Here is a 27908-nt window from a genome sequence, read left to right on the forward strand (position 1 = left end):
CTGACTGACTTTTCCAGTTCTAACACTCATTCTAGCAAAACATTTTCAAGGAAAATCAGAGCTTCCCAAGTATAATTCAGAATATCATCACACACAGACAGTGGCCACCATTTTTATTTTAATTCTGTCCCGTGGTGCAGCTTCCTAACACCTCTTCATAACACATACATGCATATATATATTTTGCTGGTGCTTGCTTTACATAAGCAAGCACCACATAATACATAAGACCACATAATGTGGCCTTCCTTTGTGCATGCTGTCACAAAGGAAGACCACATTTCTTAATGGTAATCAGACTACAGCCTGCCTGCGTGGGGACCTTCTGGATCCTCTGCTTGTCCCATAGTTATTCCCCACATAAAAGAGATTTCAAGGGGTTCACTGAGTCAACAAGAAACAAAAATGATTGTGTTGATGATCACAGACTTAAAGCACTGCTTGAATTGGCTTAAACATACTTAGTTTTATACTTAGCATTAGTTTTCAATCACCATGCACATTAAAAAATATCAGATCTGTCCCTATTTTCAGCTCTTCATAACTCATCTTCTTGTACTGAATAAAATGATAGTTTTCCAGAATTGTTTAAGATTAAACACATGATATATAGACCAATAGAGTTATATAACACCCACATTTAAGGAAATCTATGGAACAAAGGATTCCGCACCAAGGAGTTTGAATGATTGCAGGAACCCTGTGCTACAATATGAGCTGGAGTTATAATTAGGTGTCATGGCCATTGTAATCCTAAGGACGTCATCATGTATTACCAACAACTGTTGACAGTTCTCATACCAGGCATATCCTGAAATGGCAAGTCTGCAGAGGGCAGCCCACAATAGAAACAATGGCATTTATTTTTGTCCTGTTCCAAGATTGTCTCATAGTACATATATGTTAGCCAACTGCTGGGCTTGTTTGGCTGTTCAATATTAGATTACTGGTTTGAACAAAGCTCAGCAACCATGCAAATCATTGTATATATGGACTTCAGGAATGTGCTTTGGGGAGCTTATTTTTAACATCATGGAGAAAAAAGCCTGCCACCCTCAGAATTTGCAAATCCACAAGGCCTACTGGGAGAGCATATTGTTTCCTGAAATCCAAATAACAGACTTTTCTCATGCCAAGAAAGAGATTGCCTTTTCTCAGGTGTTATTTATAGATATATGCATCCAGTTAACCTTTTCCCTTTCTTACAGACTGAGGACAATGTAAAGCTATGAAGGTTGCAATCCACCAGCCACTCAAATCAAGTGAGTTGTTGAAGGGGGTGGGGAGGAAATCCCACTGAAAGGGCTAGAGTGCAGTAGAGCAATGTTTTAGAGATTATTTCTTTTTACCATTTTCATGCTGAAATATTAGGATGAACTTTTTGTCTAATTGGGACTAAACAATAAAAACAAAAATGGCACATTCTTGTAAAACATTATTATTATTATTATTATTATTATTATTATTATTATTATTATTATTATTATTAATGTAAATTGGATATATTCTGTACTATAGCATCTGTTATGCTACGGTAATTCTTTGGTAGCATCCATTTAGATTGTTCCATTTTTGTGAGTTTTTAAGAAAAAAATTAAAGGATTTCTGAATTCTAAATAAAGCCAGTGATGCCACTAGAAATCAAACAATTCAAAGCCTTGATTGAAAAAAAATTCTGCTCTTTTCCACAAAATAAATAACTTCTAAAGAAAATAGCAGTAGCACTTATATACTGCTTCACAATGCTTTACAGCCCTCTCTAAGAGTCAGCCTATTGCTCCCAACAATTTGGGTCCTCATTTTACCGACCTTGGAAGGATGGAAGGCTGAGTCAACATTAAGCCAGTGAGACTCGAAATGCCAACTGACTCGAAATGCTGTGAAAAAGTTCAGAAAATGGCTACATTTACAATCCCCCAAAAGTCATGATTTGTTGTCCTTTGAACAAGTTCTCCTGGTCTATCATGCTAAACTGACAATTCATGTACCAGTCTAATAAGCTTAATAGCTTAGCACATTATGGGAATCATGAAAGTCAACACTCATGGGCTTAAAAAGTGACTTAATGCAATGTGTGAACGCAGCCTTTTTCATAGCTTTTTTGTTAACTTTAATGGACTATATTCAGGAAAGTGTATGGAGGATTCTAACCAAACACAATACAGTTTTACAATGGATAACTAGAACTGGAAAAACTGCAAATCAACCTGCCCTCAGTTATAAAGTTCAAAGGTGACCTTGGGCCAGACATTCAGACTCAGTTTAAACTCCTTCATAAAGTAAGAATAAAATTGAGTTTAATGTATTTGTGTCATCTTGCAAGCTCTTGCTAGAGCACAACGCCCAAATCATCACCCCAAACAATATAATGCTATGTCTCAAAGACAGCAGCTGCAGATAGTATGATCTGGACTGTAATATGTAAACAGGGCAGCATAACTTTTTCCTTCAGTGTCATGACACGGAACACCTCCAACTCTTATTTGCATTAGGTAGAAAGCTGTTCATTATCACTAAGAAGGCAAAAAATAAAAAGACCAACACTGCTTTCCTTTACATCTTTAACAGAGCTGGGATTGTCTCTGTGGCTGCTGTTTTTTCTAAAAAACGGAGAATCCTTAAGGCATTGAATGTACTGTGTAGTTTGACTCCAAGCTGTATATTTGATTAAATCTTCCTCTATAAATATGCACCATGTTGAGTTACTGACTGGCCTTCTTAAATCAGAAGACAAAGAAAAAAAAACATGATGTGATTAGGAGAGTTGAAATAATTCTATTGTTACTATAATCTTTTGATCCACCTGCATTGAACATACAGTAAGATAAAAGACAACATTATACAAAAGAAGTGCTAAAGGTAGCAAAAATCTTATCTAACTTTTGACCAAGAAAAGATGATGCTTCATTTATTCCTAATCACTGGACCAATTCACAGAACTTTATAAATGTGCTGAATAATCTTAGTTGAAGGATTGAACCTAAAAAAGGAATAATATCCCAAACTATTCCTGATGGGACTCTTGCCATGTGCGCAGTGAAGCATACAGTTCGAAGCTCAAGTTCTGAGCATCAACAATGAGGACTTAGTGAGCTTCTGATGAAATATAGAGAAGCAAAGCCTTTCTTCCACATTTACTCTCATCCCGTCAACTGCATTTCAGAAAGCATTTCCAGGATCATGTTCACAAGGGTCTTCCTTTGTGCCCAAGCAGCAACAAAGAGCCAGAAATGGTATGCAGGACGATGTTAGAAGAGACAAGCACAATATATTAACTACCTGTATGGGGTTGGTTTCTGTTATACCTTTAACATCCTCAATCTATGAAGAAGCACCTGTGTTTCCTATAAAACTGTACTCACTTAAAGACAAACAAATGCATGCACACATATAAGCAGGTAACCACCAGTATGATGAAATGGGTAAGGTATTAAAGTAGAGACACACCAATTTTAGTTCACTATTAATGTGGAAACTCACTGGTGACTGGGTCATCTGTCTCTATACATAATCTACTTTATTCTATTCTTTGGGGAAATTTGGAGAAGGTGTACCGTATATTCTGCCTTTGGCTCTTGGCAGAAATCTAATCCTAACAAATAAAGAAAGTAACACAATTCAAAATGCATACTGAGACACTACCAGTGCTTCAAATGATAATACAACACCAAAATCTAAAACCATCATCCTATCTTTCACTCCCTCTCCTCCTCCTCTATTTCTCACCCACCCCCTCCAAGTTTTCAACAAGTGAGCATTCTAGAGAGTGACATGACGATCAGCACAAATTCCCATTCAGCTGAAGATGGTTTTCTTTGGCTGGGCTTTTCTGACCTTCCTTTGTTGCTTCTCCCATGCCGGATCCAGGAGCAGGTCCCTGTCCCATTCGTCCTCTTGGTTCATGTATTCATCCTCTTCATATTCGTAGCTGTAGTGTAGGTTGGAATTGATCTGAGTGGTCATCTTGCTTAGAGATCAGGTCCTTTTTCACCGCTGTAGATGGTTACTGTAACTTATGAAGGATCTTCTCAAGATGATTGTAACAATGGGGAAGGTAATATTGCTTGTAAAGGAAATTAATCTTGCAAAGTGGCCCAAAGACGGAAGGTTTTTTTCCCTCCCTTTACTTGGCTCTGTACAGGAAGGGAAGATAGAAGAAGAGACAATAAAACTGACAGCGGGAGCTAGCCTTCACTTTTTCGCTCAGCTTTCCTGCTCCTGGACTGCTGCTGCTGCTGGCTATAAGCCGGGCTCTGGCTGAAGGCAGCTGCTAGGCACGGCTTCTGCTTTTTATCCCCTCGCCTTGTCACCTGACCCTACTCTGCCTCGCTTGGGACATATCCATCCCCTTCCCCTCCCTGCCTGAACGTTTTGAAGTTCCCCTTCAGAAGAACTCTGAATTTGCTACCTAATCTGGGGGGAAAGGACATTAGGTTTGCAGAGAGAAGCAGAATATACTAGAAGAAAGGCATTTGTTACTCTCAGAAGCTGTGATCCCATCCCCACTTCAAACTTGTTACAGAACATAGCTCAACATAGGTGTACTGAAATATTATCTTCTCCTGCAACTCAAGGAACTAGAAATACATGCATATAAACATGCATATAGATGGAAAAGCAATGAAGAATAATATGATTAAAATAAGTTTAAATAGCCAGATTCACTCTAATAATAAATTTCACCTTTACTTTCCTCCTGAAAAGTATTTCCAGGCAAGCCTCTTTTTCTATCTCAGAAAAATAGATATATAATATTCTAAGATAAAGTGTGCCATGTCATTCCAGTTTAACAAAATTGCATCAATCTTATTTTGTACAGCAATCTTATTCCTTTTTCCAATAATACTGCAGTTTTGTGATTTTTGCCAAGAATGGATAACAAAACCATTTTTTATTTCCATTCAATCGTGACCGATTCTCAGAGACTGCCTGGACAAGTCCTTTTGGTTTTCTTAACAACCACTTTTCAGAAGTGGTTGCCATTCCTTCTTCCTAGAGCCGAGAGAGAGTGACTGGCTCAAAGTTACTCGGTGAATTTCTACAGCTAAGGGTGAACTTGAACTTTTGTATCCCCAGTTTTAGTCTAAAAGTTTTAACCACTTTACCCCGCTAGTTCTGTATAAGAAAGCTGAATTAATCTGAATCAGCAAATAAAAACTGAGCATTATTAATCTTTATATAATTATAATTATATAATAATATATATATATATTATATATAAGATTATATATAATTATATAATATATATAAGATTATATATAATTATATAATCTTTTTCTACAAGATTATTCTGGTACACTATGGTTTGAAAAGTGTAATCCTTTAGATCATTTTATTGGTTTAATGGAGATTTCATTTCCCTTCATTCATTCGTTCTGGAGACTGATTGTTGTCTATTCTTGATTTAGTCCATCACTTTGGTTCTCCCAAGCTGCTAAGAACTGAAGTTCATGTGAAGAACCATTACTATTGTCCATCTCTTCTATAAAAGTTTATCTAATCCAATATCATAAATTCCAACAATTTGATTTAGAAAACTATTTTAACCCCACTTTTATAAAATGGAAAGTCATTGCTTGCATCAACTCCTGGGGAAGTAAAAAGGAACAGCAACATACAGTACATTACATTACCAAAGAGAACAATAATGTAATTCAACAGAGTAATCATAAATTACCTGAAGACAAGGGCATACATAAGACAAGTAGAGATAAGTGGGTAATACTCTGCAAAACAGTTCAAAATAGTTAACATTTCAATGTTAGAAAAATTGAGTTCTTAACTTCTACAAGAATGATGTTAATTTGCCAAGAGAAAACTGTTATATGCTGATGGTGAGAGATTTTGCAATTTCTCTCTCCTTTTACCATATGGTACAAATTCTATAATTAATTCTGGTTTAAATTCACCATTCCCAGTACAACTTGAGGACCTTTTAGATACATGCTCCTAATTTAATCTAATGCTTCAGCAACAGCCAACAGTAAAATTTCCCACTTCTTCCCAGATGTGACAACGGAAGTCTCTTTGCTTTGCTTTTTCCCCCTTAATTCAAACATATGATCCAAACCTCTAAACTTGCTCTGCCGAGAGGCAAATACAAAGATCACTAAACAAGGCAGTCACTAAACAAAGACCATCTGTCATCTCAAAAAAGTCCTACACAAGGACTAAATGGGAAGTTTACAGCAGTAGCAGTCAATGTACTTCTTGAGATGGCAAAGAGATCCACCCATCTCTGAGGGAATTGTGCCCACGTGACACCCCTCCTGTGCGAGCTGCACTGGCTCCCAGTGGTCTTCCGGGTGCGATTCAAGGTGTTGGTCACCATCTTTAAAGCGCTCCATGGCATAGGATCCGGGTACCTTCAAGACCGACTTCTGCCACCAATAGCCTCCCACCGGCCAGTTCACTCGTACAGAGAGGGTCTCTTCAGGGTGCCATCGGCCAAGTTATGTCGGCTGGCGACAGCCAAGGGGAGGGCCTTCTCTGTGGGAGCCCCAGCCCTGTGGAATGAACTGCCCCCGGAAGTGCATAAGATCTCCGACCTCCGGGCATTTCGCTGTGCACTCAAGACCCTGTTGTTCCGCCAGGCCGGGCTATCAACATAATAATTTTAAATTGGGTGTTTTAAATTTCTGGGGTTTTAAATTGAGCCGAATTATTTAATAATTTTAAATTATTTTAATTGATGTTTGTCTTGTGCTTTTATTAGGCTGTACACCGCCCTGAGTCCTTCGGGAGAAGGGCGGTATAGAAATAAAATTATTCTTATTCTTAATTAAGCAGTTTAGCCGATTCAATTATTTTGTAAAGAGTGTACAATTACTTAGAAAAGGAGGAATTTGGGAGTCATGCTAGGTCAGGATAAAACCCTGCTCTAAACCCCTCCACAGTATGAAATAGAGTCAAGTGAAAGCGGAGAACGAGGACAGAAAACCAACCGCACATTTGTTTGCAATACAGTTAATATTCAAAGACTATCCTTATCTGTGTTAAAAGAAATATCATAACTAGAAGAGGCCCCTAACATCCATAACCTCCATGAATTGTCCTAATTTCTTATCATTTATTCTTGTAGGAGTGCATTACATGACTTAGGTTCTGTGTAAAGAAAATACTTTTATGTGTTCTAAATCTCCAACTTTTAATCTTTAGTTTTTCCTTCCTAGTAGATTTCAGCGAAATGGACATCCTATCCAAAAAAACGATGTCACAGAATAACACAAAAAAGAAGATTGTGTAGAGTTTCAGGCAAAGGACTAATTAGACTAACAGAAATTCTTAAATAGAAATATGGGATTTTTTTTTCTAAAAAAAGAAAGACTTACTAAAAAGAGACTTGATTGGGTTATAGTTAGCTACTGTGAAATATGAATTCTCACATAAAAATATTTGGAAATATACAGTATGATTTCTGCTTGAAATTATATGAAAATGAATTCTTTCAATGACATCAACACATCTATTCCTAAACACATTACTTGAAACAGTAATTGATTGTTATTTCCATGTAAGCATATTTAAGACTAATTGATTTTTTAAAAAAAATTCACACAGAAAAGGACGGATGAATCATCTTCCTCCCAATGTCTTCACACATGAGAATTTCAGGAACACTACACAGACTTAGGATATAATACACACAGTGACAGGTGGAAAACTACAAATAGTGCTGGCATAGAACTGGAAAAAATGGCGAGACAGATCCAAGGATTTAAAAATGGTTCGGTAGTGGGAATGCAAAAGGCAGGAGAAAAAGAGGCCGGGACTTTACATGTAGAATAACTTACTAGGGTAACAAACTTTCACACATGCATACATTTTAAGCATCTATAAGTTCTGTTTCTATTTCACATCAGCTTATTATCACTGCCAGCAATGTGAGAAGCTGTATTTTTAGCTCTGCTTCAAAGACTCATTCTAAAGGAGATATATTTTTCTTTTTAACTGCTAGTGACTCTTTTCAAAGGTGTGTCACACTCTTCAACAACTGACAATTGTTATTACAAAAATTGCAGAGCAGGCAGCAGGTTGGACTGACAAGCATAATGGAGCTGCTGATCCCAGGTCAACTTTATACAACCAGCAATTATCTGGGAATCCATCGGAAGATCAATAACATGCAATATGACTTATAAGGTGGTTTCAAAGGGGATAATAGTAGTAAGAACAAGAAATAAATGGCTTAATGTTGCTTATTGTTTTTGTTCATACAGCACTTATGGCTGCCAAAATTTTTAGATTGTAACCTGGAAGCAATCCATGCATTACTTATTCAACGTAAGCCACTAATTTTTTTTTTAATTGGCAGGGGATGGAAAGATGTTGAATAAATAAATAAATAATAAAATAAATAAAAAGACTCAGACTACATTCATATATCACATTAACATTACATTTACATTCCCCTCTTGCTAACATTCAAAGCTGCTTTTGTAAAAACTTCCTAGTTTAGTCTGTAATGGTCTCTAACTTCAGGTGTCTTTTTGGTCCCCCATATTAATCAGATCCAACCTTGCATTCCTTGAGATCAGGTAACACAGAGGTATGGATGGAACATGGCCAAGAATGTCAATATGATGGTCCAGACAGTTTCTGGATTTTACGTGCAGCTACTGTATTGACTTTTTTGATCACATTCTGGAGACAAGGTTCAAGGCAAGCTAAGGGCTGCCAGTATTTTGATACTGAATACAGGTAGTCCTCGACCACAATTGAGCCCAAAATTTATGTTGTTAAGTGAGACATTTGTTAAGTGAGTTTTGCCCCATTTGCTTGCCATAGTTGTTAAATGAATCACTGCAGCTGTTAAGTTAGTAACCCGGTTGTTAAGTGAATCGGGCTTCCTCATTGACTTTGCTTACCTGAAGGTCAGAAAAGGTGATCATATGGATCCTGCTGCCCCTCAACACTACAACCGTCCTAAGTATGAGTCAGTTGCCAAGCACCTGAGTTTTGATCACGTGACTCTGAGGATGCTGTAACTCTTGTAAGTGTAAAAAAAAAAGGTAATAAGTCACTATTTTTCAGTTCGTTGTAACTTTGAGCAGTCATTAAATGGACTTTGTAAGTCGAGGACTACCTGTATGTACATTTTTGAAACCTGTCAGTTGCAAGCTACACCTTAAAAGAGGAAGTCCATCCTTTTTTTCCAGGGAGCAAGGCTAAAATTTCACTTTCTTTTTCCTTTAAGTGTATAATTTTTTCCCCCCCAATGGAAAGTGAAATTAGCTTCAGAATCCCTCTTCAGCAGCCTTTCTCAACCATGGCAACTTTTAAGATCTGTGAACTTCAATGCCCAGATGTCTATGGAGATTCTCAGTCATCCAGGTCATGGCTGTCTCAAAGGTGCTTTTTTTTTCAAGAGGCAAGTGGACTTTCTGGTTTTTCTTTTTCTTTGAAGACGTTTCGCTTCTCCTGAAGAAGCTTCTTCAGCTCTGGAGCTTCTTGGATGAGAAGCGAAACGTCTTCAAAGAAAAAGAAAAACCAGAAAGTCCACTTGCCTCTTGGGGGGGGGGGGGAAACCCACCTTTGGTTCAATGACCAGAGGGGGCAGCCGAGAGCAGCGATCGAAGCAAGGAAACCAAAGCAGGGGACGCTACCTGTTCCTACCGCAACACGGCGGAAATGCTCACGCTTGGCTTATACTTCCGGGTCAAGGGGGAAATGTTTGGCGAGTTTACTACGCACGTGGGAAGAAGAGGAGTGGATTCACCGTTGGAGGGAAGGATCGGAGATGCGCGCCGGCAGTTGATCGCGCATTTGGTAGATCGTAGATCCCCGGCTTCACACGTCTTCATCCTTCCGGAACTGCTGCTTGGACTGGCAGCGGATCCACCCCCACCTAGACTCTGCCTAGACGTGGTCACGCCAGGTAGATCTTTAATGCGCGATCCTGAGAGCGTGGAAGCTGCACCGGTTTAGGATTGCGCTGCGCGGGCTCCCTGCAAAGGGTGGGCGCCAGATTTCCGGCCGCAATCGAGAATATGGCACAAATTCACCGCTAAAACCACTTGCTGCCCTCCGCGCCTCCCGCCCCCCAGATCTTACTACAGAGACTGCCGGGTGGCTGAATGAAAGATGAGGACTGGAGACTTGCCTGATTTCCACGAAGGGACTGAGCTGAGTTTTGAATGTTGTCGGGATAGCAAACATAAGAGCGTGTTCTCGTTCTGTTGAATTGTGGTAGAGTGCTTGCCTGTTACCCTACTATACAATATTTTTTTTTAATTTGATTTATATGCCACCCTTCTCCGGAGACTCAGGGCGGCTTACAATGCGTTAAGCAATAGCCTTCATCCTTTTGTATACTATTTATACAAAGTCAGCTTATTGCCCCCACAAACTGGGTCCTCAATTTACCTACCTTAGAAAGGATGGAAGGCTGAGTCAACCTTGAGCCTGGTGAGATTCGAACTTACAGTAATTGCAGACAGCTGGTGTTAATCACAATGTTATCAGTCTGCTGAGCCACCAGGCCCCTATACAATCTAGTGGGGGCTAAATTGATACATTTTGGTATGCCCCAGTGGTGGCTTTCAAATTTTTTATACTACTGGTTCTATGGGTGTGGCTTGGTGTGAGTGGCAGAGAAAGGATACTGTAAAAATCTCCATTTCCACCCCACTTCAGGAGAAAGATACTGTAAAATCTCCATTCCCTCCCCAATCCAGGAGAAGGATACTCTAAAATCTCCATTTCCACCCCACTCCAGGAGAAGGATACTGTAAAATCTCCATTCCCTCCCCAATCCAGGAGAAGGATACTGTAAAATCTCCATTTCCACCTCACTCCAGGAGAAGGATACTGTAAAATCTCCATTCCCTCCCCAATCCAGGGGAAAGTTACTGCAAAATCCCCATTTCCTCCCAATCAGCTGGGACTTGGGAGGCAGAGAATAGATGGGGGCAGGGCCAGTCAGAATTTTTACTACTGGTTTTCCAAACTACTCAAAATTTCCGCTATCAGTTCTTCAGAACTGGTCAGAACCTGCTGAAACCCACCTCTGGTATGCCCCATGTGGCATGTTTGATGATGGCTTAAGGTGGGTTGTGCTGTAGTGTGTCCATGTTCAATTCAAATTCAATTCAAATCTTAATCAGTTCACAACATATGTACAATGAGATTGGTTGAGCTTCCTCAGTGCACACACACCCAACTCAATACAACTCACAGTGAAGACAAAAATCCCTAACCCAATAAATCATATTAACAAAACATCCAGTCCTATTGCACCAATGTGAACATGTTATACATTGTGCCGGCCCTTCAGTCCCATCATACTACGTAATTATGATGTTATTTCTCATTCAGGAGTCTGACAGCCCATGTTTGGTCCGGTTTGGTATTATGAATCAGACAATTGGTTCTTGTTGGGCAAATCATGCTTAAGGCAACAGGATATAGTGCTGGCTTTCATTAGTAACCGAACATTGAATAAATTATGTCCATGGCTTTATTGTTACTCAACTGGTATAAAAGCTGCAGGTACAATGTTTTGGTAGATAATTCACCACACTGGTGTTCTCTTGTAGTGTTCAGTTATGTTTCCCATCACCCTTCTCTATCACATCATTGGCTAGATATATAAAAGTTTCAGACGTCTTGAAGGGACATTTGGTTGGGAAGATTGATTTAATACTTGTTGCATCTGTGGAATATTTTAATTGATTTTTTTCCATCACAGGAGTGTGAAACAATGACATCCCTTGCTCATCAGCTGAAGCGCCTTGCGCTTCCTCAGAATGATCCCAGCCTCTTATCTAGAAGTGAAGCGGCTTCATTGCTCTTTGATTGTAAAGAAGCTGCCAATATTGACAGAGATACTTTTTTTGCAATAGGTAAGTGTGGCCTTAAAAACATGGCCAAGGATAATCTTGGTAGCCCAGCACTCTGTACGTTGGCCACTGATGCTTCCTTTCCCTGGCTCAGGGAAAAGGGGCAAGATCATCTATTTGATATTCAGTTTTGAAATAATTAAAAGAAAAATAAGTAATGCTTTTTTGAATGTTTTTAAAAATAGCATGAAATCATAGATTATTCTTTCTTTATGGTTAAATCAAGCACACAAATATAGTCACCAGGAATAAATAAATAAGTAAATCATATGCACACTTACAAACACCATGTACAGGCTTGTCTTGATGAAAGCATTTGTGGATTTTGGATAAAATTATTCATAAATTTCCTTTAAAGAAGAGTGGGACAAATTATACCTTGAATTTCAAGCATTTTCCATTTTCATGATTAGAAGATTAAGTGGGGTTATTTAAATTTAATCTTGTTTATAATCCAAATAGTGTAACAATGTTAAAGAAATTAAATTCTCATGGATTATTATGAACACTGCTACCCACAGAAGAAAAATAAAACTGTTAAAATAGCATACGTTATTAGTATAGTAAGTAATTAAGTATGCGCAACATCCATTATACTTTTATAATACAATCATTAATGTAAATCCTTTTTTCTTTGTAATTAGTTACTCTTAATTTTTGTCTAATTAGTTACTTAAGTCCTGCCAAGCATGTTTCATATGTCTGATGGGTATATTCAGCATTATTGCATTCTGTAAATAGTTCATAATAAATTTGTGGTCTACACAGAGTTACTGGTTGAAAAATATTTGGTTTTCAGAAAAGATGAGTAACATGTAGTAAGTTTAATAAATGAGTTAAAGTTTAATGTATGAGCTAAAGTTCTTAGTAAGTTCTTAGTAAGTTCTTAATAAATTTAAATTATTAATTGAGTATAATAGTAGTTTGGGCAGCTCTAGAATGGTTCTGTGTTTTGATAATTAAAATAGGACCTGATTTTTAAGCTTAGTTATGTCAGCCTTCTTTAAGTTTATGCATTAGAATTATGTTATCCACACAACTTCATTTCCAAGAACAGTCAGAATAAGATTTTTTATTGTTTGCGCTACCTTTAAAAAACCTCTATCAATTGATAAAACTATTTCTGACAACTTTCACAGGGTGCACTGGCCTGGAAGAGCTGATTGGAATTGACCCATCCTTTGAGACCTTTGAGACAACACTTTTCAGTCAAATATCTAAAGGTTTGGAACGCAGTGTCCAAACTAAAGCAGTAAACCAGCAACTAGATGAAAATATTTCATTGTTCCTGATTCACTTGTCTCCATATTTCATGCTTAAGCCAGCACAGAAATGCCTTGAGTGGCTGATTCACAGGTAATTCATTCATGCTTCTCTGATATCTTACTGCTTGTTGTGTGGATGGCCATAGATTCAAGCCCCTCAAATCATTCTTAGAATGTGTTACTTTATAAAATAGTACTTGGAACCACTGTAGACACCTATTGTGTATGGCACAGTTTTGCATTTAGTAATATTTCATCATGAGGGATAGTTAAGAATAGTGTTTCCTTTCTCCATCAAACCAAACTGGTTCCAATGTATTTTTCTTTTTCTCATGGGTTTTTTTTTCTTTTCTGCTCTTTCCTGTTTATTAAATTGAAATGTTCTTGCACATAATATACTCTGAATTTCCCATCAGTCTTCTCACCTGTCTTCCTAATTTTATTCTCACAGGACAAGTGTCAAAGATGAAGGTTTAGTAGTTCGGTACAGGTAGTCCTGTATTGAAATTACAACCATAATTGACCCCAACATTTATGTTGCTATGCAAGACGGTTGTTAAGAGAGTTTTGCCGCATTTTACATCTTGCCACATTTATTAAGTGAATCGCTGCAGTTGTTAAATTAATAACAAGGTTGTTAAATGAATCTGGTTTCCCCATTGGCTTTGCTTGTCAGAAGATCACAAAAGCTGATCACAAGACCCCAGGACACTGCAATTGTAATAAATGTGAGTTGGTTGTCAAGCATCCGAATGTAAATCATGTGACCATGGGGATGCTGCAATGATCAAAAGTGTAAATTGGTCATAAGTCATTTTTTCAATGCTGCTGTACCTTCGAACAGTCTCTAAGCAAAGTATTGTAAGTTGAGGACTACCTGCATCATAGATTGTATCATATTACGTCCATAACGATCTGAAATGATAACTTCTTTATCTAATTCGCTGTGTGTTCTGATTGTAGGTTTCATATTCATCTGTATAATCAGGACAATTTGATTGGCTGTGTATTGCCCTACCATGAGACAAAGCTCTTTGTGCGAGTTATTCAACTTTTAAAAATTAGCGACCCAACTCATAAATGGCATTGGTTGCATCCAATTCAGGTAAAGTAGTGGAAGATAATATAAGTCATCTGTATAGTGCTGTCTATATTGCGCAGAGTATTTCTGTGAAGCGTTCTTATTTAACCTCTTTTGCTTATTTATTTTACTTAAATACAAGGTATACTGGAAGAAATCAATAAATTTAAAACCTATTGATTTGGATCATTGTTCTTACAGTTTTTTTGTTTTTCCTGATTTATTTTCTGCTTTATAACATCTTTTATGATTGTTAACCAGTCAATCAACAGTTTTCAAGTCAATAAAAAACAATTCAACTTTCTTGTGTTTCTAATTTGTGACTGAATTACATATTAGTAATCATTACTGCATCTTAGCAGATCATAGCAACATAGCAGCATATATGCTGATACATACACACTCTCTTTAAAATAAAATTTTATGGCAGTTATTTGAGATGGGTTACAATGGAAATGTGAGCCACCCAGAGGGACCCAGTAATCAAATATAGCATGTGGAAAAAATAACGTTGATTTTGAAAATATATGTGCTTAAATTAACTTTGAAGTTCTGAACTAAATATCATGAACTGGTTTTATCTCTGTTTTTAACATTGATTACCTAGTTCAGTTTAACAACTTCAAGATATATGGGGACTCCTAGAATTGTTCAACCAGCATGCTGACTGGGGAATTCTGGGATTTGAAGGCTGCACATCTTAAATTGCTGAGGTTGAAGAACATCTATCTATCTTTTCTCTTTTGGGCTCTCACTCTCTGTCTCTCATAGAAACCAGGAGTCCCTCTTGCACGAGGAACTTTGATTACGCACTGCCACAAAGATTTGGGTTTCATGGATTTCCTATGCAACTTAGTGACTAAATCTGTAAAGGTTGGTGAACTGTTCCAATGCACTGTTGGTGTGATTGTCTGTCTCTCTCTCTCTCCCTTCCCGCCCCTCAACATTTAGTTAAATAGTGAAATACTAAAAAGAAATTAGGACACAGAAATGGATTGAATGCAATAGAAATTATTGCAACTAAGTTAATGTACTGAACAAAGCTATCCTGAAAATTATTAAATTGTCCAACTACAGATACGTTTAGCCAGGCCAGCATGATTGTTTTTCCTCTCCTACATTTCTTTCTATGTTATTTCTCTTTTGAATTCCTAACTTTAAACATAGAAGTAGCATTCATTTGTCAAACATGCAGTAATATTGCCTGTATGTATTCGTATTTCATTGGGTGCAATTCTGTACCTCCCCCAAAATGAAAGGCCTCACATATCACCTTGTACTTCTTATGGGAGCTTTATACTACTTACCATCTCCCTTACCAATATGATTGTTGATTAGAGGAGCTCAAGGTGCTCCTCAAAGTGCTGTTGTACAGGAGCTCAAGGTGGCATTCATAGTGTACTCTCCTCCATTGCCCCATAACAGCACCCTTTTTTGGTAGATTGCCTGACAGAGAGTGCCTGGCCCAAGTTATCTAATGAACTTCCACAGCTAAGGTAGACTACAACTTGCACTTTTTGTACTTCATCATGTTCACCATCACACCACACTGGTGGATGAACTCAATGTGTGGATAGAGAAAACATATCGTGCTTATAAAAATAATGTGTAGTTTGATCTACTTTCCTCCCTCCCTCCCTCCCTCCCTCCCTCCCTCCCTTCCTTCCTCCCTCCCTTCCTTCCTTCCTTCCTTTTTCTGTCCCACCCTCCCTTCCCACTATCCAAATGTATTTTTTTTCTTTCCTCCAGGTCTTTTCACAATACCCAGGGAGTTCATCACAGATGAGAGTCCTCCTGACTTTTTATGCTTCTACAGTTGTGTCTGCTCTTGGGGCTGTAGAAAATGTCACAGACACCCTTATCTCCAGATTGCTTCCATATATCCAAAAGGTACCTGATCACTCAGCTGTCATTATACATTTTGCTTATATGTTAGTTAATTAAAGTGAGACAATGCAATCTAGGTGTATTTCCCAATTTTGAACAATTTAGTTACTCTCCTAGTCTATCCTAATTTGGCCTTTAGGTCTATACTCAAGTGATTTTCTATAACTAATAAAGCAGGGGTGAAATGCTCCCGGTTCAGACCAGATTGCCCGATCCGGTAGCAATGAAGGTGAGTGTTTCGGAGAACCGGTAGCAAAAATCCCTGCCCCCCCCCCCCCCCAATGCCCAGCTGAGCCACGCAATCAACAGAGGCTTTTTTTTTTTTTAATTTTTAAAAGCATTTTTTTTTACAACCTCTTCGGCCAAAAAAATGCTTTTAAAAGTAAAAAAAAAGCCTCTGATGATCACGCGGCTCAACCGGGATCGTCAGAGGCTTTTAAAAGCATTTTTTTCTACAACCTCTGAAGAGATTGTAGGAAAAATGCTTTTAAAAGCCTTTGACGATCCCAGCTGAGTTGCCTGATCGGCAGAGGCTTTTTTTTCTTTTAAAAACATTTTTTTCTACAACCTCTTTGGCCGAAGAGGCTATAAAAAAAAAAAAAAACTTTTAAAAGCCTCTGACAATCCCCGCTGAGTTGCCTGATCGGCAGAAGCTTTTAAAAGAAAAAAAGCTTCTGCCAATCAGGCAACTCAGATGGGATTGTCAGAGCCTTTTGAAAGCATTTTTTACAACCTCTTCGCTGAAGAGGTTGTAGAAAAAATGGTTTTAAAAGGGAAAAAAAATTGGCGACACCCACCCAGTCACATTACCCCCCCCACACACACACACACCAAGCCTTGCCCACAGAACCAGTAGTAACAAATTTTAGATTTCACCACTGTAATAAAGCAACTATAGATGCATTTCTGAAAATCCTGGGCCTTCCCCATTATCCAGTGCTATTTGTAGAGATCTAAATCGGGGGTGTCAAACTCACGTCATGTGACATATTGGGACTTTTTTCCCCTTCACTAAACCAGGTGTGGGTGTGGGCAGCATGTAGCATACCCAGCCCACAGGCCGGGAGTTTGACAGCCCTGATCTAAACCTTTTATGACGTGCTGTGCTATATTACTTTAAAGCCCTCATTCTTAAATCAAATATGTTTTTACTCCTTTTCCTTACTACAGGGTTTGAAATCATCCTTGGTTGATTTCAGAGCTGCAACGTATATGATCATCTGTCAATTAACTGTGAGGGTGACAATGGAACAATCACTGGTCCGTTCCTTGATGGTGCTGATTAGTAAGACTTTGACCAAAACACCCTCTCTTGTCAAAGATGGGCTTTGCTGCTTGATTGTCCTTCTACAGAGCCAGAAGGAAGAAGGACTTGGGGAAAAGTAAGGAAAATAAATGTATTTTGTGTGTTGGGGGGGGTGCATGTGTTTTTCTGTCATCAGCAAATGAAACGGTTTTTTAAAAATTCTATTTGGTGCAATTAGCTTGTTTTTCTGTGCTTGTATTCTTTGCTTAAAATGCAGTTAGTTTTCTCTATTAATGGAGATTACAGATAAAATCAAAAGGTAAATTATGGATACATTTGAGGTTTGACATTAATGACATTTAATACAAAATTCAGCTTTTGATGTACTTAAAATGTATTTCATTATTGAACTTGTGGAAGCATTTTCACCTGTTATTTGTAAACTTTACTGTAGAAACTTTTAAGATATCTTGGGGTATTTGTGGAAGGACTCATTCCTTAATATCATTTCTTTTAAGAAATTCACAGCCAGCTTTGCTGTTCTGGGAGGTCCCATTAACTACTTTTACTGTGTGTTTTTTTTATGCAGGCCATATGTTCATCTGTGTAATGTACCCAATCTGATCGTCATTCTTCATGAAATTTCAGCAGCTCACGATGCCAGTCCAATTTTACATTATTTGCTGCCCCACCTAGTTCATTCAGCTATTTTTGGAAAAGCAGGTATATTTATCTGTGCTCCATCTTTTCACTTATGCATCTCTTCATTGTATACATTAGGAATATAAAACCCTTCACGACATGGAGAAAGAAGAGAAAAAGGCATTTTTCTCCATTTCTCAAAACACTTAAGACTGAAACTCACTGGAAGATTTAATAGAAGCCGAAGAAGGCTGTAGATACCCTGTTTCCCCCAAAATAAGACATCCCCTGATAATAAGCTCAATCGGGCTTTTGAGCGCATGGCAACAAGGCCAAGCGCTTATTTCAGGGTTCAAAAAAATATAAGACAGGGTCTTATTTTCGAGGAATTAACTTCAGAAATTTATTGCCATAAGTGGTAATATAATGATAGCCACTAACTCAGATAGCTTTTTAAAAAACTGGATAAATTCATGGAGGACAAGTTGGTCAAGGGCTACTTGTTTTGTAGATTCAGTATTAATTCCAAGTTGAAGACTGCATCTTCAAAATATCAGCTGCAGGTAAATGAGATGGTGTTAGTAATAGGTCTCTGACTTCTGCTGGTAAGAATTCCAGAGCCATCTGATTGGTCATTCTGGGATACAAAATGCTGGATGAACCTTGGCTTGGTCCATCAGGACTATTGTTAGGTTCTTAGGTTCTGCTAATGAGATTTTGCTAGTCCTTTTAGAAGCATGATTCTTTGAATCGGTCAGAACAAAGTAAGGGGTATGTTGGCTTTATATCACCCAACCTCAGATAATGCAGGAAAGAAGAGTTACATTCTGTTATACTAAATGATAAAAACCGAGAACAGTTGAATCAGAAAGATTCAGTGGTAGTCATTATTTTCTTTATGGCATCTACTTGTTTTCAGAGATGGAAGAAGGATCCAACACAGTTGATAATCAAATCTACATTAAACATCTAGAAGCTATACTTACAACTATACCGCTGGAAAAAGATTTGGATCATTTATTGGCTTGGTAAGCTACAGTCTTTTAATCTATGATTTCATATCCCTGGTTTTCATGTCACAATTTAATATGTCAGATATTATTAAGCTTTCAAATTCTTTGAGAAAGTTGTGAAAAACAATATTAGTTCTCTGTAAAGAAATAATTGTTTCCCTTTTTTCCAATTTCAGTAAATTTCTGGAGGATTATATTTCCTATGGTGTAAAGAGTGGTTCGGATCCTGGCAAAATAGCTGAAATTAATAAAGAGGTACTTCCTCTAATCAGACTTTTTGAAAGAAAGTAAGTAAAACAGACATATGTATTGGTTAAAGTCATGACACTGGTACTAGAATTAATATGTGACTTTTTAATCTAGAAGTATAAATCTGTACTGGTTAGATTTTATTCCATACTCTTACTGGGGAAGGAGATAAAGTATTTATACAAAGACCAAATAGATCAAAATTAATCTTTATTACAGAAGATAATATTAAAAGAGATCAAAATAGAGGTGAAGCCAACCAATTAATGCTTTATTCCCCAATTATTTCAAGCCTGTCCTGATGATACATACTTCTGTTTCAGCTTTCTTGGGTAAAACAGATTCTGCTCCATTGTGAAGAATGAATAGAATCTAGAAATAGAAAGTCAAATCTAGTCTGACCTCCACAGCAAGACTCTTACCATTTTGATCCCTAAGAGCAAAGCCAAAGTCACATTGATTTCTCAGCGATAGTTTAAAAAAATTAATCTGCGTGGTTTTTAATGTGTTTTTTCCTATTTCTTTTATAACATGTAAACTGCCCAGAGTCACTTTATAGGGAAGATGGGCATCATAAAAATTTAATAAATAAAAAAAATAAAATTTATCAGATCACCCCATCTAGCCTCAACTAACCCCAGCTGTTTTGCTGACCAAGGCCGGTTAAAATAAAATAAAACTTCAGGGCAAGATGCAAGATAGTCCTTTAGTCAAGTTGCCCAGAGGAATATGAAATACTTGAGACAACTCAAAACAATAGCATTCTGTTCCATTCTCAAAGCCAAATTTTAGTGGAATTCTTGCTCTGGTTTGCACTGAAAGTATTTTTGTACTATCCCAATGATCCACCCATTTCAAAGCGAACCTCAGAGATAAATCATGGAATTTGGGTTTCAGTCACCTTATTCAGAAGCGTAAAATAATTACACTCAAGGTTTCTATTAGCATTGTGAGCTATACCTCACCAACTTCAGTACTAGTCAGGTGAAGGAATACTTAGACGATGCTAAAATGTTATTCTGCTGCTGAAAACCAGGTTCAGAACTATTGTATCCAGACTTAACTAATTTCTGTGTAAATTATGGAATATAACATTTGGTCTACCTTTTTACTGGATTATTGTTTAATTTATGGTTTTGTTCTTAATGTCACACAAATTCTCAAACTGGGCAATATGTATAAATAAACATAAACAGTACAGTGAGGATCAGAAGGTAGGCTCCAATCCCTTATATTTTTCTTGAATTCATACAGCTTCTATAATTTTTATTTATTTAAAAATAAATAAATATTATAAACTTAACAGAAAGTTGAAATATTGTATACAAAATTGTTGAAAAAATTCAAAACCGATATTAAAATACTAGAGGTGTTTTCTAATAATAAGTAATTCCAAATCAGCAAGTTAAAATTTATTCAGTACCAGACCATAACAATTATCAGTAGCCTCATAGCTCTCCTAATCTGGAAGGTTTTAGAGCTTCAGAACTAGAATATCACACAAATCTCTAAGGCAGGGGCCCCAACCCCCGGTCTGTGAACCGGCACCTGTCCATGCAGACAAGCAAAGCCCCTCCGTGGAATGTAGGCAGCATGCAAAACTATGCCCCCTCCGGTCTGCTGAAAAACCTCTTTGTGGAATCGGCACCTGGTGCCCAAAAGATTGCGGGCCACTACTCTAAGGAATGAAGAAAGAAGGAACTGAATATTGTGTTTTTTGCAGTTTCTGTCAGGCGCTTCTTTTTCTAGGTCAAGACTTTGCTTTTTGATCTCTTAAATCCATATAACAGTCTTCACCGAGTTTGTTTTATTAATAGTCTGAAAGTAGATTAATCTTCCCTGAAATATGTAATGAAAGATCAATTAGTAGTATGGCATTTTCAAGATTTCCAAAAATATTCTCAACTGCCCTCTCTGGCTGCTGAGAACTTCTGCAAGAAAGCTGACTTCTTGCAAAGTTTTGGTAGCCTTGTACAAAATACGTATTTGTTTGTTTATTTTTTATCCCACCTTTACTCTTTTTACAAATTACTCAAGACATTTATTTATAAGGTCTTAGAAATTTTTGTACACAAAATGTATTTATTCATCAAATTTATGTGGCCAGCCATCTCATGAAAAAGTGACTCTGGGTAGCATATACTAGACATATAACAAGACTATGAAATAATATTTAAAGAACCATGCTTGGTTTTCCCAGAGTTCCGTATGGATTTTTTTCTTGGCCTACTGCAGGTACTCTACAACACTAGATTTGGTACTGGAGAAATATCTGAAGAACATCACAAATCAGAAGGAGCAAGATCTCTTCCACCAATTCATTTCTCTTTCAGTGAGTGGTGGTAAATACCAGGTAAGTCAATCCTAGGACTGTAATAATTAAGATTTCTTCTTTTTAATTGGTTGACACTTCGGCATTAAGACCAGTTAGAGCATTTCATAAAATAATTAATCATGGATTTTTCTCTTAACAGTATTGACAAAAAGAAATGACCTTGTGATACATTTGCTGCCATTCTAACAACAGTTTGTTGTCGAGATGTGATGATGTGAACTTTTTTTTAAAATGTAATCTGATGTCATAGAGATATAATGTCAACCGACTATCTAATTTGCATCCAATGGCTATAAAAAGACTGCTCTTAACTGCATATAAATCACTAGTAGGCAAAATTACCGCCAAAAGTTTATCAATAATTGGTCACATCTTCCAGTTTGGCATGCTTGAATAAGTACTCTGTAATCTAGTATCGGGTTTCAGCATTTTAATATATTTTCCCCTTTATGTATGAATTGGAAAAGAAAGTTTAAAAAAAACCCAAAGCAATACATGGTCCATAAATCACCTTAAAATAGTTAAAACAACTTTTTCTGACATCTTTCGAAGTGATTAATTATAGTTCCTGACTCATTTAAAGGAAACGCTATTTGGCGGTTTTATCCTGGCTTGTATGCAACGGGAAAGAGCATAGTAAAGAATATAGACTGGCAGCAAATTATGGTACAGCCAAGCAATGTATTTACTGGGTTTTTTTTACTGAAATATGTCTGTGTGTTGATATGTAGTTGCATAGTTGTAGTTGTAGTTTATCTATAGAAAATGACTAAGAAATAAGCTCCCTGATCTTTCAGGGGTACACAAGTAGAACTGCAGCCTGATTGATTATACTTTGGTTTCCTAGTTTCTAGAAGATTCAAATACCTCTCTGCTCCTTAGTTTGAATCATTCACAGCCAGCAGTGAGAGTCCTGGCTGTTCAACATTTGAAAGAAATAATTGAAGCATCAAAGGTTGGTTGTCTTGTTTGGTTCTTAGTCCTAAGTTTTTTTTCCTGAACTTTTAATATGCTTTCTAATCAGAAAACCCCTTTTACTAGCTGTGAGAAAAATAGGGATATTGGCAGCAGGCTTGCCCAAGTTTCATACGTTAATTAAGTTAATTGGCTGGCTTCTTAGGCACTCCCCTCCTTCTTCATCCAACACCTGTGGAGATGATCTTGGTTCCCACAAGATAGTTCTATGATGTGCCTGGCAAGGCATTCTTGCCTCTTCTCCTCCCTCCGTCCCTCCGCACACTTTGAGAAACAAGAAAATGGCTTCAGCTAGGTTTGGTTTGAAGTTGACAAGATGGTATTTTATAAACTTGAGCTTTATAAAATTGGAGTAGGTCACTACTCCAAACGTGGTAATGTCAGAAAAACCTCTGTACTCATTTGTACTCTCCAGTTATTGTGCGCTATATATAATGTATATCTACAAAAGTAGAAATGGGAATCTAGGACAGTTTTCAGCTATCGTGTAAGAAGGATTGACATTACCTTATTTTATTTATTTTTATCCTGTCTTCATTATTTAAAAAAATAACTTGAGGTGATGAACATACCTAATATTCCCTCCTCCTATTTTCCCCACAACAACAACCTTATGAGGTAGGTCAGGCTGTGGAAGACAGTGACTGACCCAAAATCACCCAGCTAGCTTTCATGCTTAAAATGAAACTAAAACTCAAAGTCTCTTGGTTTCTAGCCTGATGTCTTAACCACTAGACCAACTGGTTTATAAATGGTACAATCATAATTCTTATGATTCCCAGATTCATAACTTAATGCAGTGGATGATGATGATGATTTAAATAGGTCTGTATGTAAACAAGTTGGATTTTTCCCAGAAATGCTGAATTCATGATATTACATTTTTAATACCTTTTTAATGTTCATTTCCTTCATGATTTTTATTTTTAGGAGGGCTTTGATGACTCTTTCATACAAGAAGCAATTGTAGCACGACTCAAAGATGATAATTTAGATGTGGTTATGTCATCTCTTCATACACTAGATGTAAGTGTTAATCCATTGGAAGGCCAAAAATAAGTGGTAATTTGAATTAGTCAGCAATGAATTAGCTGTTGCATTGGTTAGAATTTCTTCCGGAAGCTTCAGGTATAGCATTCCCTCCCATTTAATACCCCTGAAGGTGACATAGAGTGACTGTGATAATATCCATTGAGTTTCCATTGCTGAGGATGGACTTTAACATACGTCTACTTTAGTACTGTTCCAATATTTTGGAACAGTACTAAGGTATTGGTGTGAAATCCATCTCTAAAAAAGAATTACTAAGGTCTATTTATAATAAAATGATAGCATGTTAAAGTAGATTCCCTGCTTCTCTTCTTTGGCTGAAATCCTGTATTCTCTTACCTGGGAATAAATCCAATTGCAGTCAGAGGGAAAATTGTATATGTAGAGTAGTACTTTAAGAGTAGTATTGCCTGAGGCAAAATCTGAGGAGAGAAAACTTTGAAGCCAACAGAACAGATCAAACATTTAACTTATTCTGGACAAGCAGGTTAGTTTCAATTTTTACTAAGCTATAATTGTATCATCAAAGTAAGATTTTTTCAGAAAAATCCTTAAGGCACACAAAATCTAAAATAGAAACCAGAATCACTAAGTCTGTTTTGATGCTAGATTCATTTATGTTACATTTTAAAAATCCTTTATGTTTTAAAAAGTACACATATTGTGACTATTTTGGGTAGGATTCTGCATTAGATTGCTCTATGTATTTTATTTCCGAACTAGACTGTTGTTTTTCTGTGTCATATAATATATGTGGGTATATGCATCATTTATTTATTTGTTTGTTTGTTTCTTTGTCATGTTTATGTAGTGTATATTGGAGTGGTAACCCTTAGAGCTGTATGCAACGAAATTTCATTTTAATGTATGCCGATTAATGTACACTCAAAGTGACAATAAAGTTAGTTTCTAAGTTATGTAATTTTGTGCATACAATGGAAATATTATTTGTTATATTTTATTCTAGAGTGCCTTAGTTCGTTTGAATATACTTGGTGAACAAATTGGACTTAGTCTGTTGTCTTTGTTTGAAAGAGCTGATCTCTCAAAGGATGAAAAATGGTAAGTGATAATTTTTATATCCTTCTGTCTCAATTTTATATTAATAGTTAGGAATTTTTTCCATAGTATAGAATCTTTACACATTCCAAGTGCTTTTTCCCCAGATTACTAGATATATAGAAAAATGCCATTTAACCTTGTAACTATGTAAGATAGTTACCAATGTAATAACTCTATTGTTTTATTCTGGCAGCCAAATTCATTAAAGAATCTGTGTATGTGTGCATATGTACATGCATATCTACAGATATATATCTGCCTTAGTAAGTTCATTCATTAGATGTGCAGGAGCTTTTGCATTGATAAGCAGTTTAGTTATATGATTCTTACATTTACTATGAACTGGGATTTGTGTTTTCAAATAAAAGATTGCCTCAAAAATAAAAAAAAAATATGTTAATAAATTTATTAATAGATTCACTGTTGAAAGAGGTAAGGTGGCACTAAACAATGGTGGTTCCTTTTGGCAGCTAATTTTAAACCTCATGAAAGAACAACAAATTGTTAGTTACTATTGCTGTACTGCCAGGGAAGGAGAAATATGTTAGATATACTATTCTAGGTTCCAACATGACTTTGCCTTTAGTATCAGGCTCTACCATAGAAGGGAATCTTGTCTCCTCTTTCTCAGGCCGCACCATGGGGTAATAGAAATATGTACAATCATAACAAAATGTTAAAGTGTGTTTTACAGTGTGCAACTCTTGGTTATGGAGGTGTAAGCTAAACATATCCATTTTTCTTTCTATGCACTTGCTAGGTGCAAAATTCTAGAAACGATATTATGCCTTTTAATGAAAGTAGATACCATTAAGGATAATAAAGATCTCTTCAATCAATTAGTCTTACATGTGCTACCTTTTCTGGTCATAACCAACAAAGATCTAGAATCTGCTGAAGGGAGAGTGGCAATTTGCATAACAGAGTCTGGTCTTTGTTCTCTTCATCCTTTGTTGAAAGGTTGGCCAAAGGGTAAGTAATTGAATTCTTTCTGAAGCAGGGGTGGGGAACAATAGCCCCTTTATAACTTGTGGGCTTCAACTCCAAGAATTCCTGAGCCAGCAGGAAAAAAAGAAGCAGAAGTCAGAAAAGGAGAAGTTTTTGTTTCATATTTGTAATTGCGCAAGTTTGAAAATCAGGCTGCAGCAAATCCAAATCCAAATGACATGACTTTCCAGTAGCTGCTCACACTGCAAAAAATCTGATCCAGAGATACAGTTCTCATTTCCTCAGCAGCTTCCTCAGCCTTGTGGTGTAATGAAGGCCACACTCCAAACTGAATAGGGCTAGGAGTCGGTAGTTGAGGACTGGAATTCAGTCTTAAGTACCAGGATTGTGCAGGTTGTCCTTCACTGATGACCACAATTGGGCCAGAAATCTCAATCATTGAGCGAAGTGATAGCTAAGTGAGAAGCCATGTGACCACTTCTCTCAATGAACACAATCTGCCTTTCCCACTTGTGGTCTTTAAGTGGCCATGCAGGTTAAGTGAAGCGCTGGGAAGGGGGCTAACACCTCCCATGTGTGGTGGGGCAGGCAAAGGGCTCCATCAAACCCAGGAGACTTGAGCGCTGTCTCTACCCACTAGGGAAAACAGTCATGAGAATAATGGCATTCACTAGATTTTTCTCTTCGGAAAGACAGAGACAACGGTGTTCATTAAAACACTTGCAAACGTCATCATTCTGAAAGGCTGGGAACAATGGCATTCATCAGCGTTTTTGCCTGGTTTGAAATCTGTTGCTCCAGAGTGCTGGTGGATTCTCCTCCACTTGCAACCTTCTTTACCAGTTTACTCATTGACTTTCTGGGGAAAGTCAGAAAAACTTATACATGGCAATCAGATGGACATACAGCACTTGTCAACAAATCATTAGTGAACAGGGTGCCAACCACTTGAAATGTGCTCATGTGATGGGGGCAACATTTTAAGTTGGAAGCTTTATATCTGTAAAGCAGTCCCCAACTTTTCCACCTCCGCGGACCGGCAACAGTGGCGGCGGCGGGGGGAGAGGATGGTTTCATGCGTGCAAATGGAGCTTCACACGCTCAACCGCTGCTTGTGTGGCCCGGTCCCAACAGGCCATAGACCAGTACCAGGCTGTGGACTGGGGATTGGGGACCCCTACTGTAAAGCACTCATTTTGAGGTTGACGTGACCGCAAATAATAATTAAACAACCAGTTACAAGTCAAGGGCTACCTATATTATCAATTTATGAGTAATATTATTGATATTCTTCAAAACTACATACACTTTCTACATTTTAGGCACCTTTTTAATAAATAACCACATCTTCTGTGGTATCATTTTTGTTGTTGTTTGTACTGTAAGTAGAATGATACCCTCCATTTTTTTCCATGAATTAACTTTAAAATCAAAGTGTGTATTCTTTTAAAACCTTTCCCTCTCTTGTAGCCATCAGTGGTTTCAAAGGGTTTGACCAATCTCCCACTTAGGGTTCCTTTTATGTTTTTATCGTCCTGAAATAGTTTTCCAAGAGGTGACTAATTCAGCTAAATCAGGAGATTTACCAGGTACATCAAATGCCAAACTGCTGGACCTCTTGTCCAAGAACCTGATTTCAGAAGATTCTTCCTTCATGTCAGAAATGGTATGTATGGAGTTTTACATGTCCTCCTTATAGAATTCTCAGATCAGTGGTTTAAAGATAGTTTGACGTAAGTAATATAACAATAAAACATAGCAATCAGGCATCCTGTATGTGTTTTGTTACGTCATGTTGGGGAATATTTCAAACATTGACATCCCAATTTAATGAGAAATGTAAAATTTTCCTATTTCATTGATGCAAAAGAACGTGCAAAATGAGTATACATGACCAAACCTTGAATCAGCTGGTTTAGTACATTCTGTTCTTAAAGTAGCATCTCTGAGATATTAAGTTTATTATCCAGCCAAGCTATAAATCCTGCATCTCTAATGGAAAAGAAACTTGAAGAAAGAACTGAAGAAGTTTCTCTGCAAAGCAGATGCTCAGGTGATTTGAACCTCGCTGCCTTTTCCCCTGTAAGAAAATGTTTGTGGAAATCTCTTAAGCAGGCCGTGGTACAATTATGCGTAAATCTTCTCACCCATGTCCCCCAACAACTGTTGTTTAGAACAGTCCTTTGTTGATTTCGAGCATTTAACTATATAATCTTAAAATGAAAGAGTAGAGAGGATTATTTTGAGCAAGCAGTTCATTGGTGCTGAAAACAAGCTCTCCTCTCTGAAAATTTCGTTTTCTAAATAAAGTTTCC

At 37.3% G+C, this 27908-nt stretch overlaps 2 protein-coding genes across 2 annotated transcripts in view; one reads left to right on the top strand and one right to left on the bottom strand.

The window, feature by feature from the left end:
• Nucleotides 1-4250, bottom strand: part of ACTN2 (actinin alpha 2) — a 63357-nt gene extending 59107 nt beyond the window's left edge. Inside the window, exon 1 of the mRNA XM_070932542.1 lies at nucleotides 3835-4250. Within this exon, the coding sequence (XP_070788643.1) occupies nucleotides 3835-3963 (129 nt within the window). The 5' untranslated portion in view covers nucleotides 3964-4250. The remainder of the gene's footprint in view (nucleotides 1-3834) is intronic.
• A 7451-nt stretch (nucleotides 4251-11701) lies between these two features.
• Nucleotides 11702-27908, top strand: part of HEATR1 (HEAT repeat containing 1) — a 39872-nt gene continuing 23665 nt past the window's right edge. Inside the window, exons 1-15 of the mRNA XM_070932543.1 lie at nucleotides 11702-11843; nucleotides 12980-13196; nucleotides 14069-14210; nucleotides 14958-15059; nucleotides 15936-16076; nucleotides 17244-17455; nucleotides 17909-18042; nucleotides 18881-18989; nucleotides 19151-19261; nucleotides 21459-21576; nucleotides 22406-22513; nucleotides 23464-23559; nucleotides 24551-24645; nucleotides 25406-25617; nucleotides 27138-27259. Of these exons, the coding sequence (XP_070788644.1) occupies nucleotides 11702-11843; nucleotides 12980-13196; nucleotides 14069-14210; nucleotides 14958-15059; nucleotides 15936-16076; nucleotides 17244-17455; nucleotides 17909-18042; nucleotides 18881-18989; nucleotides 19151-19261; nucleotides 21459-21576; nucleotides 22406-22513; nucleotides 23464-23559; nucleotides 24551-24645; nucleotides 25406-25617; nucleotides 27138-27259 (2061 nt within the window). The remainder of the gene's footprint in view (nucleotides 11844-12979; nucleotides 13197-14068; nucleotides 14211-14957; nucleotides 15060-15935; nucleotides 16077-17243; nucleotides 17456-17908; nucleotides 18043-18880; nucleotides 18990-19150; nucleotides 19262-21458; nucleotides 21577-22405; nucleotides 22514-23463; nucleotides 23560-24550; nucleotides 24646-25405; nucleotides 25618-27137; nucleotides 27260-27908) is intronic.

This window comes from Pituophis catenifer, unplaced genomic scaffold (genome assembly GCF_029215685.1).
Source record: "Pituophis catenifer annectens isolate HBS135680 unplaced genomic scaffold, rPitCat1.0.hap2 SCAF_1, whole genome shotgun sequence".
Classification (NCBI taxonomy): Eukaryota; Metazoa; Chordata; class Lepidosauria; order Squamata; family Colubridae; genus Pituophis; species Pituophis catenifer.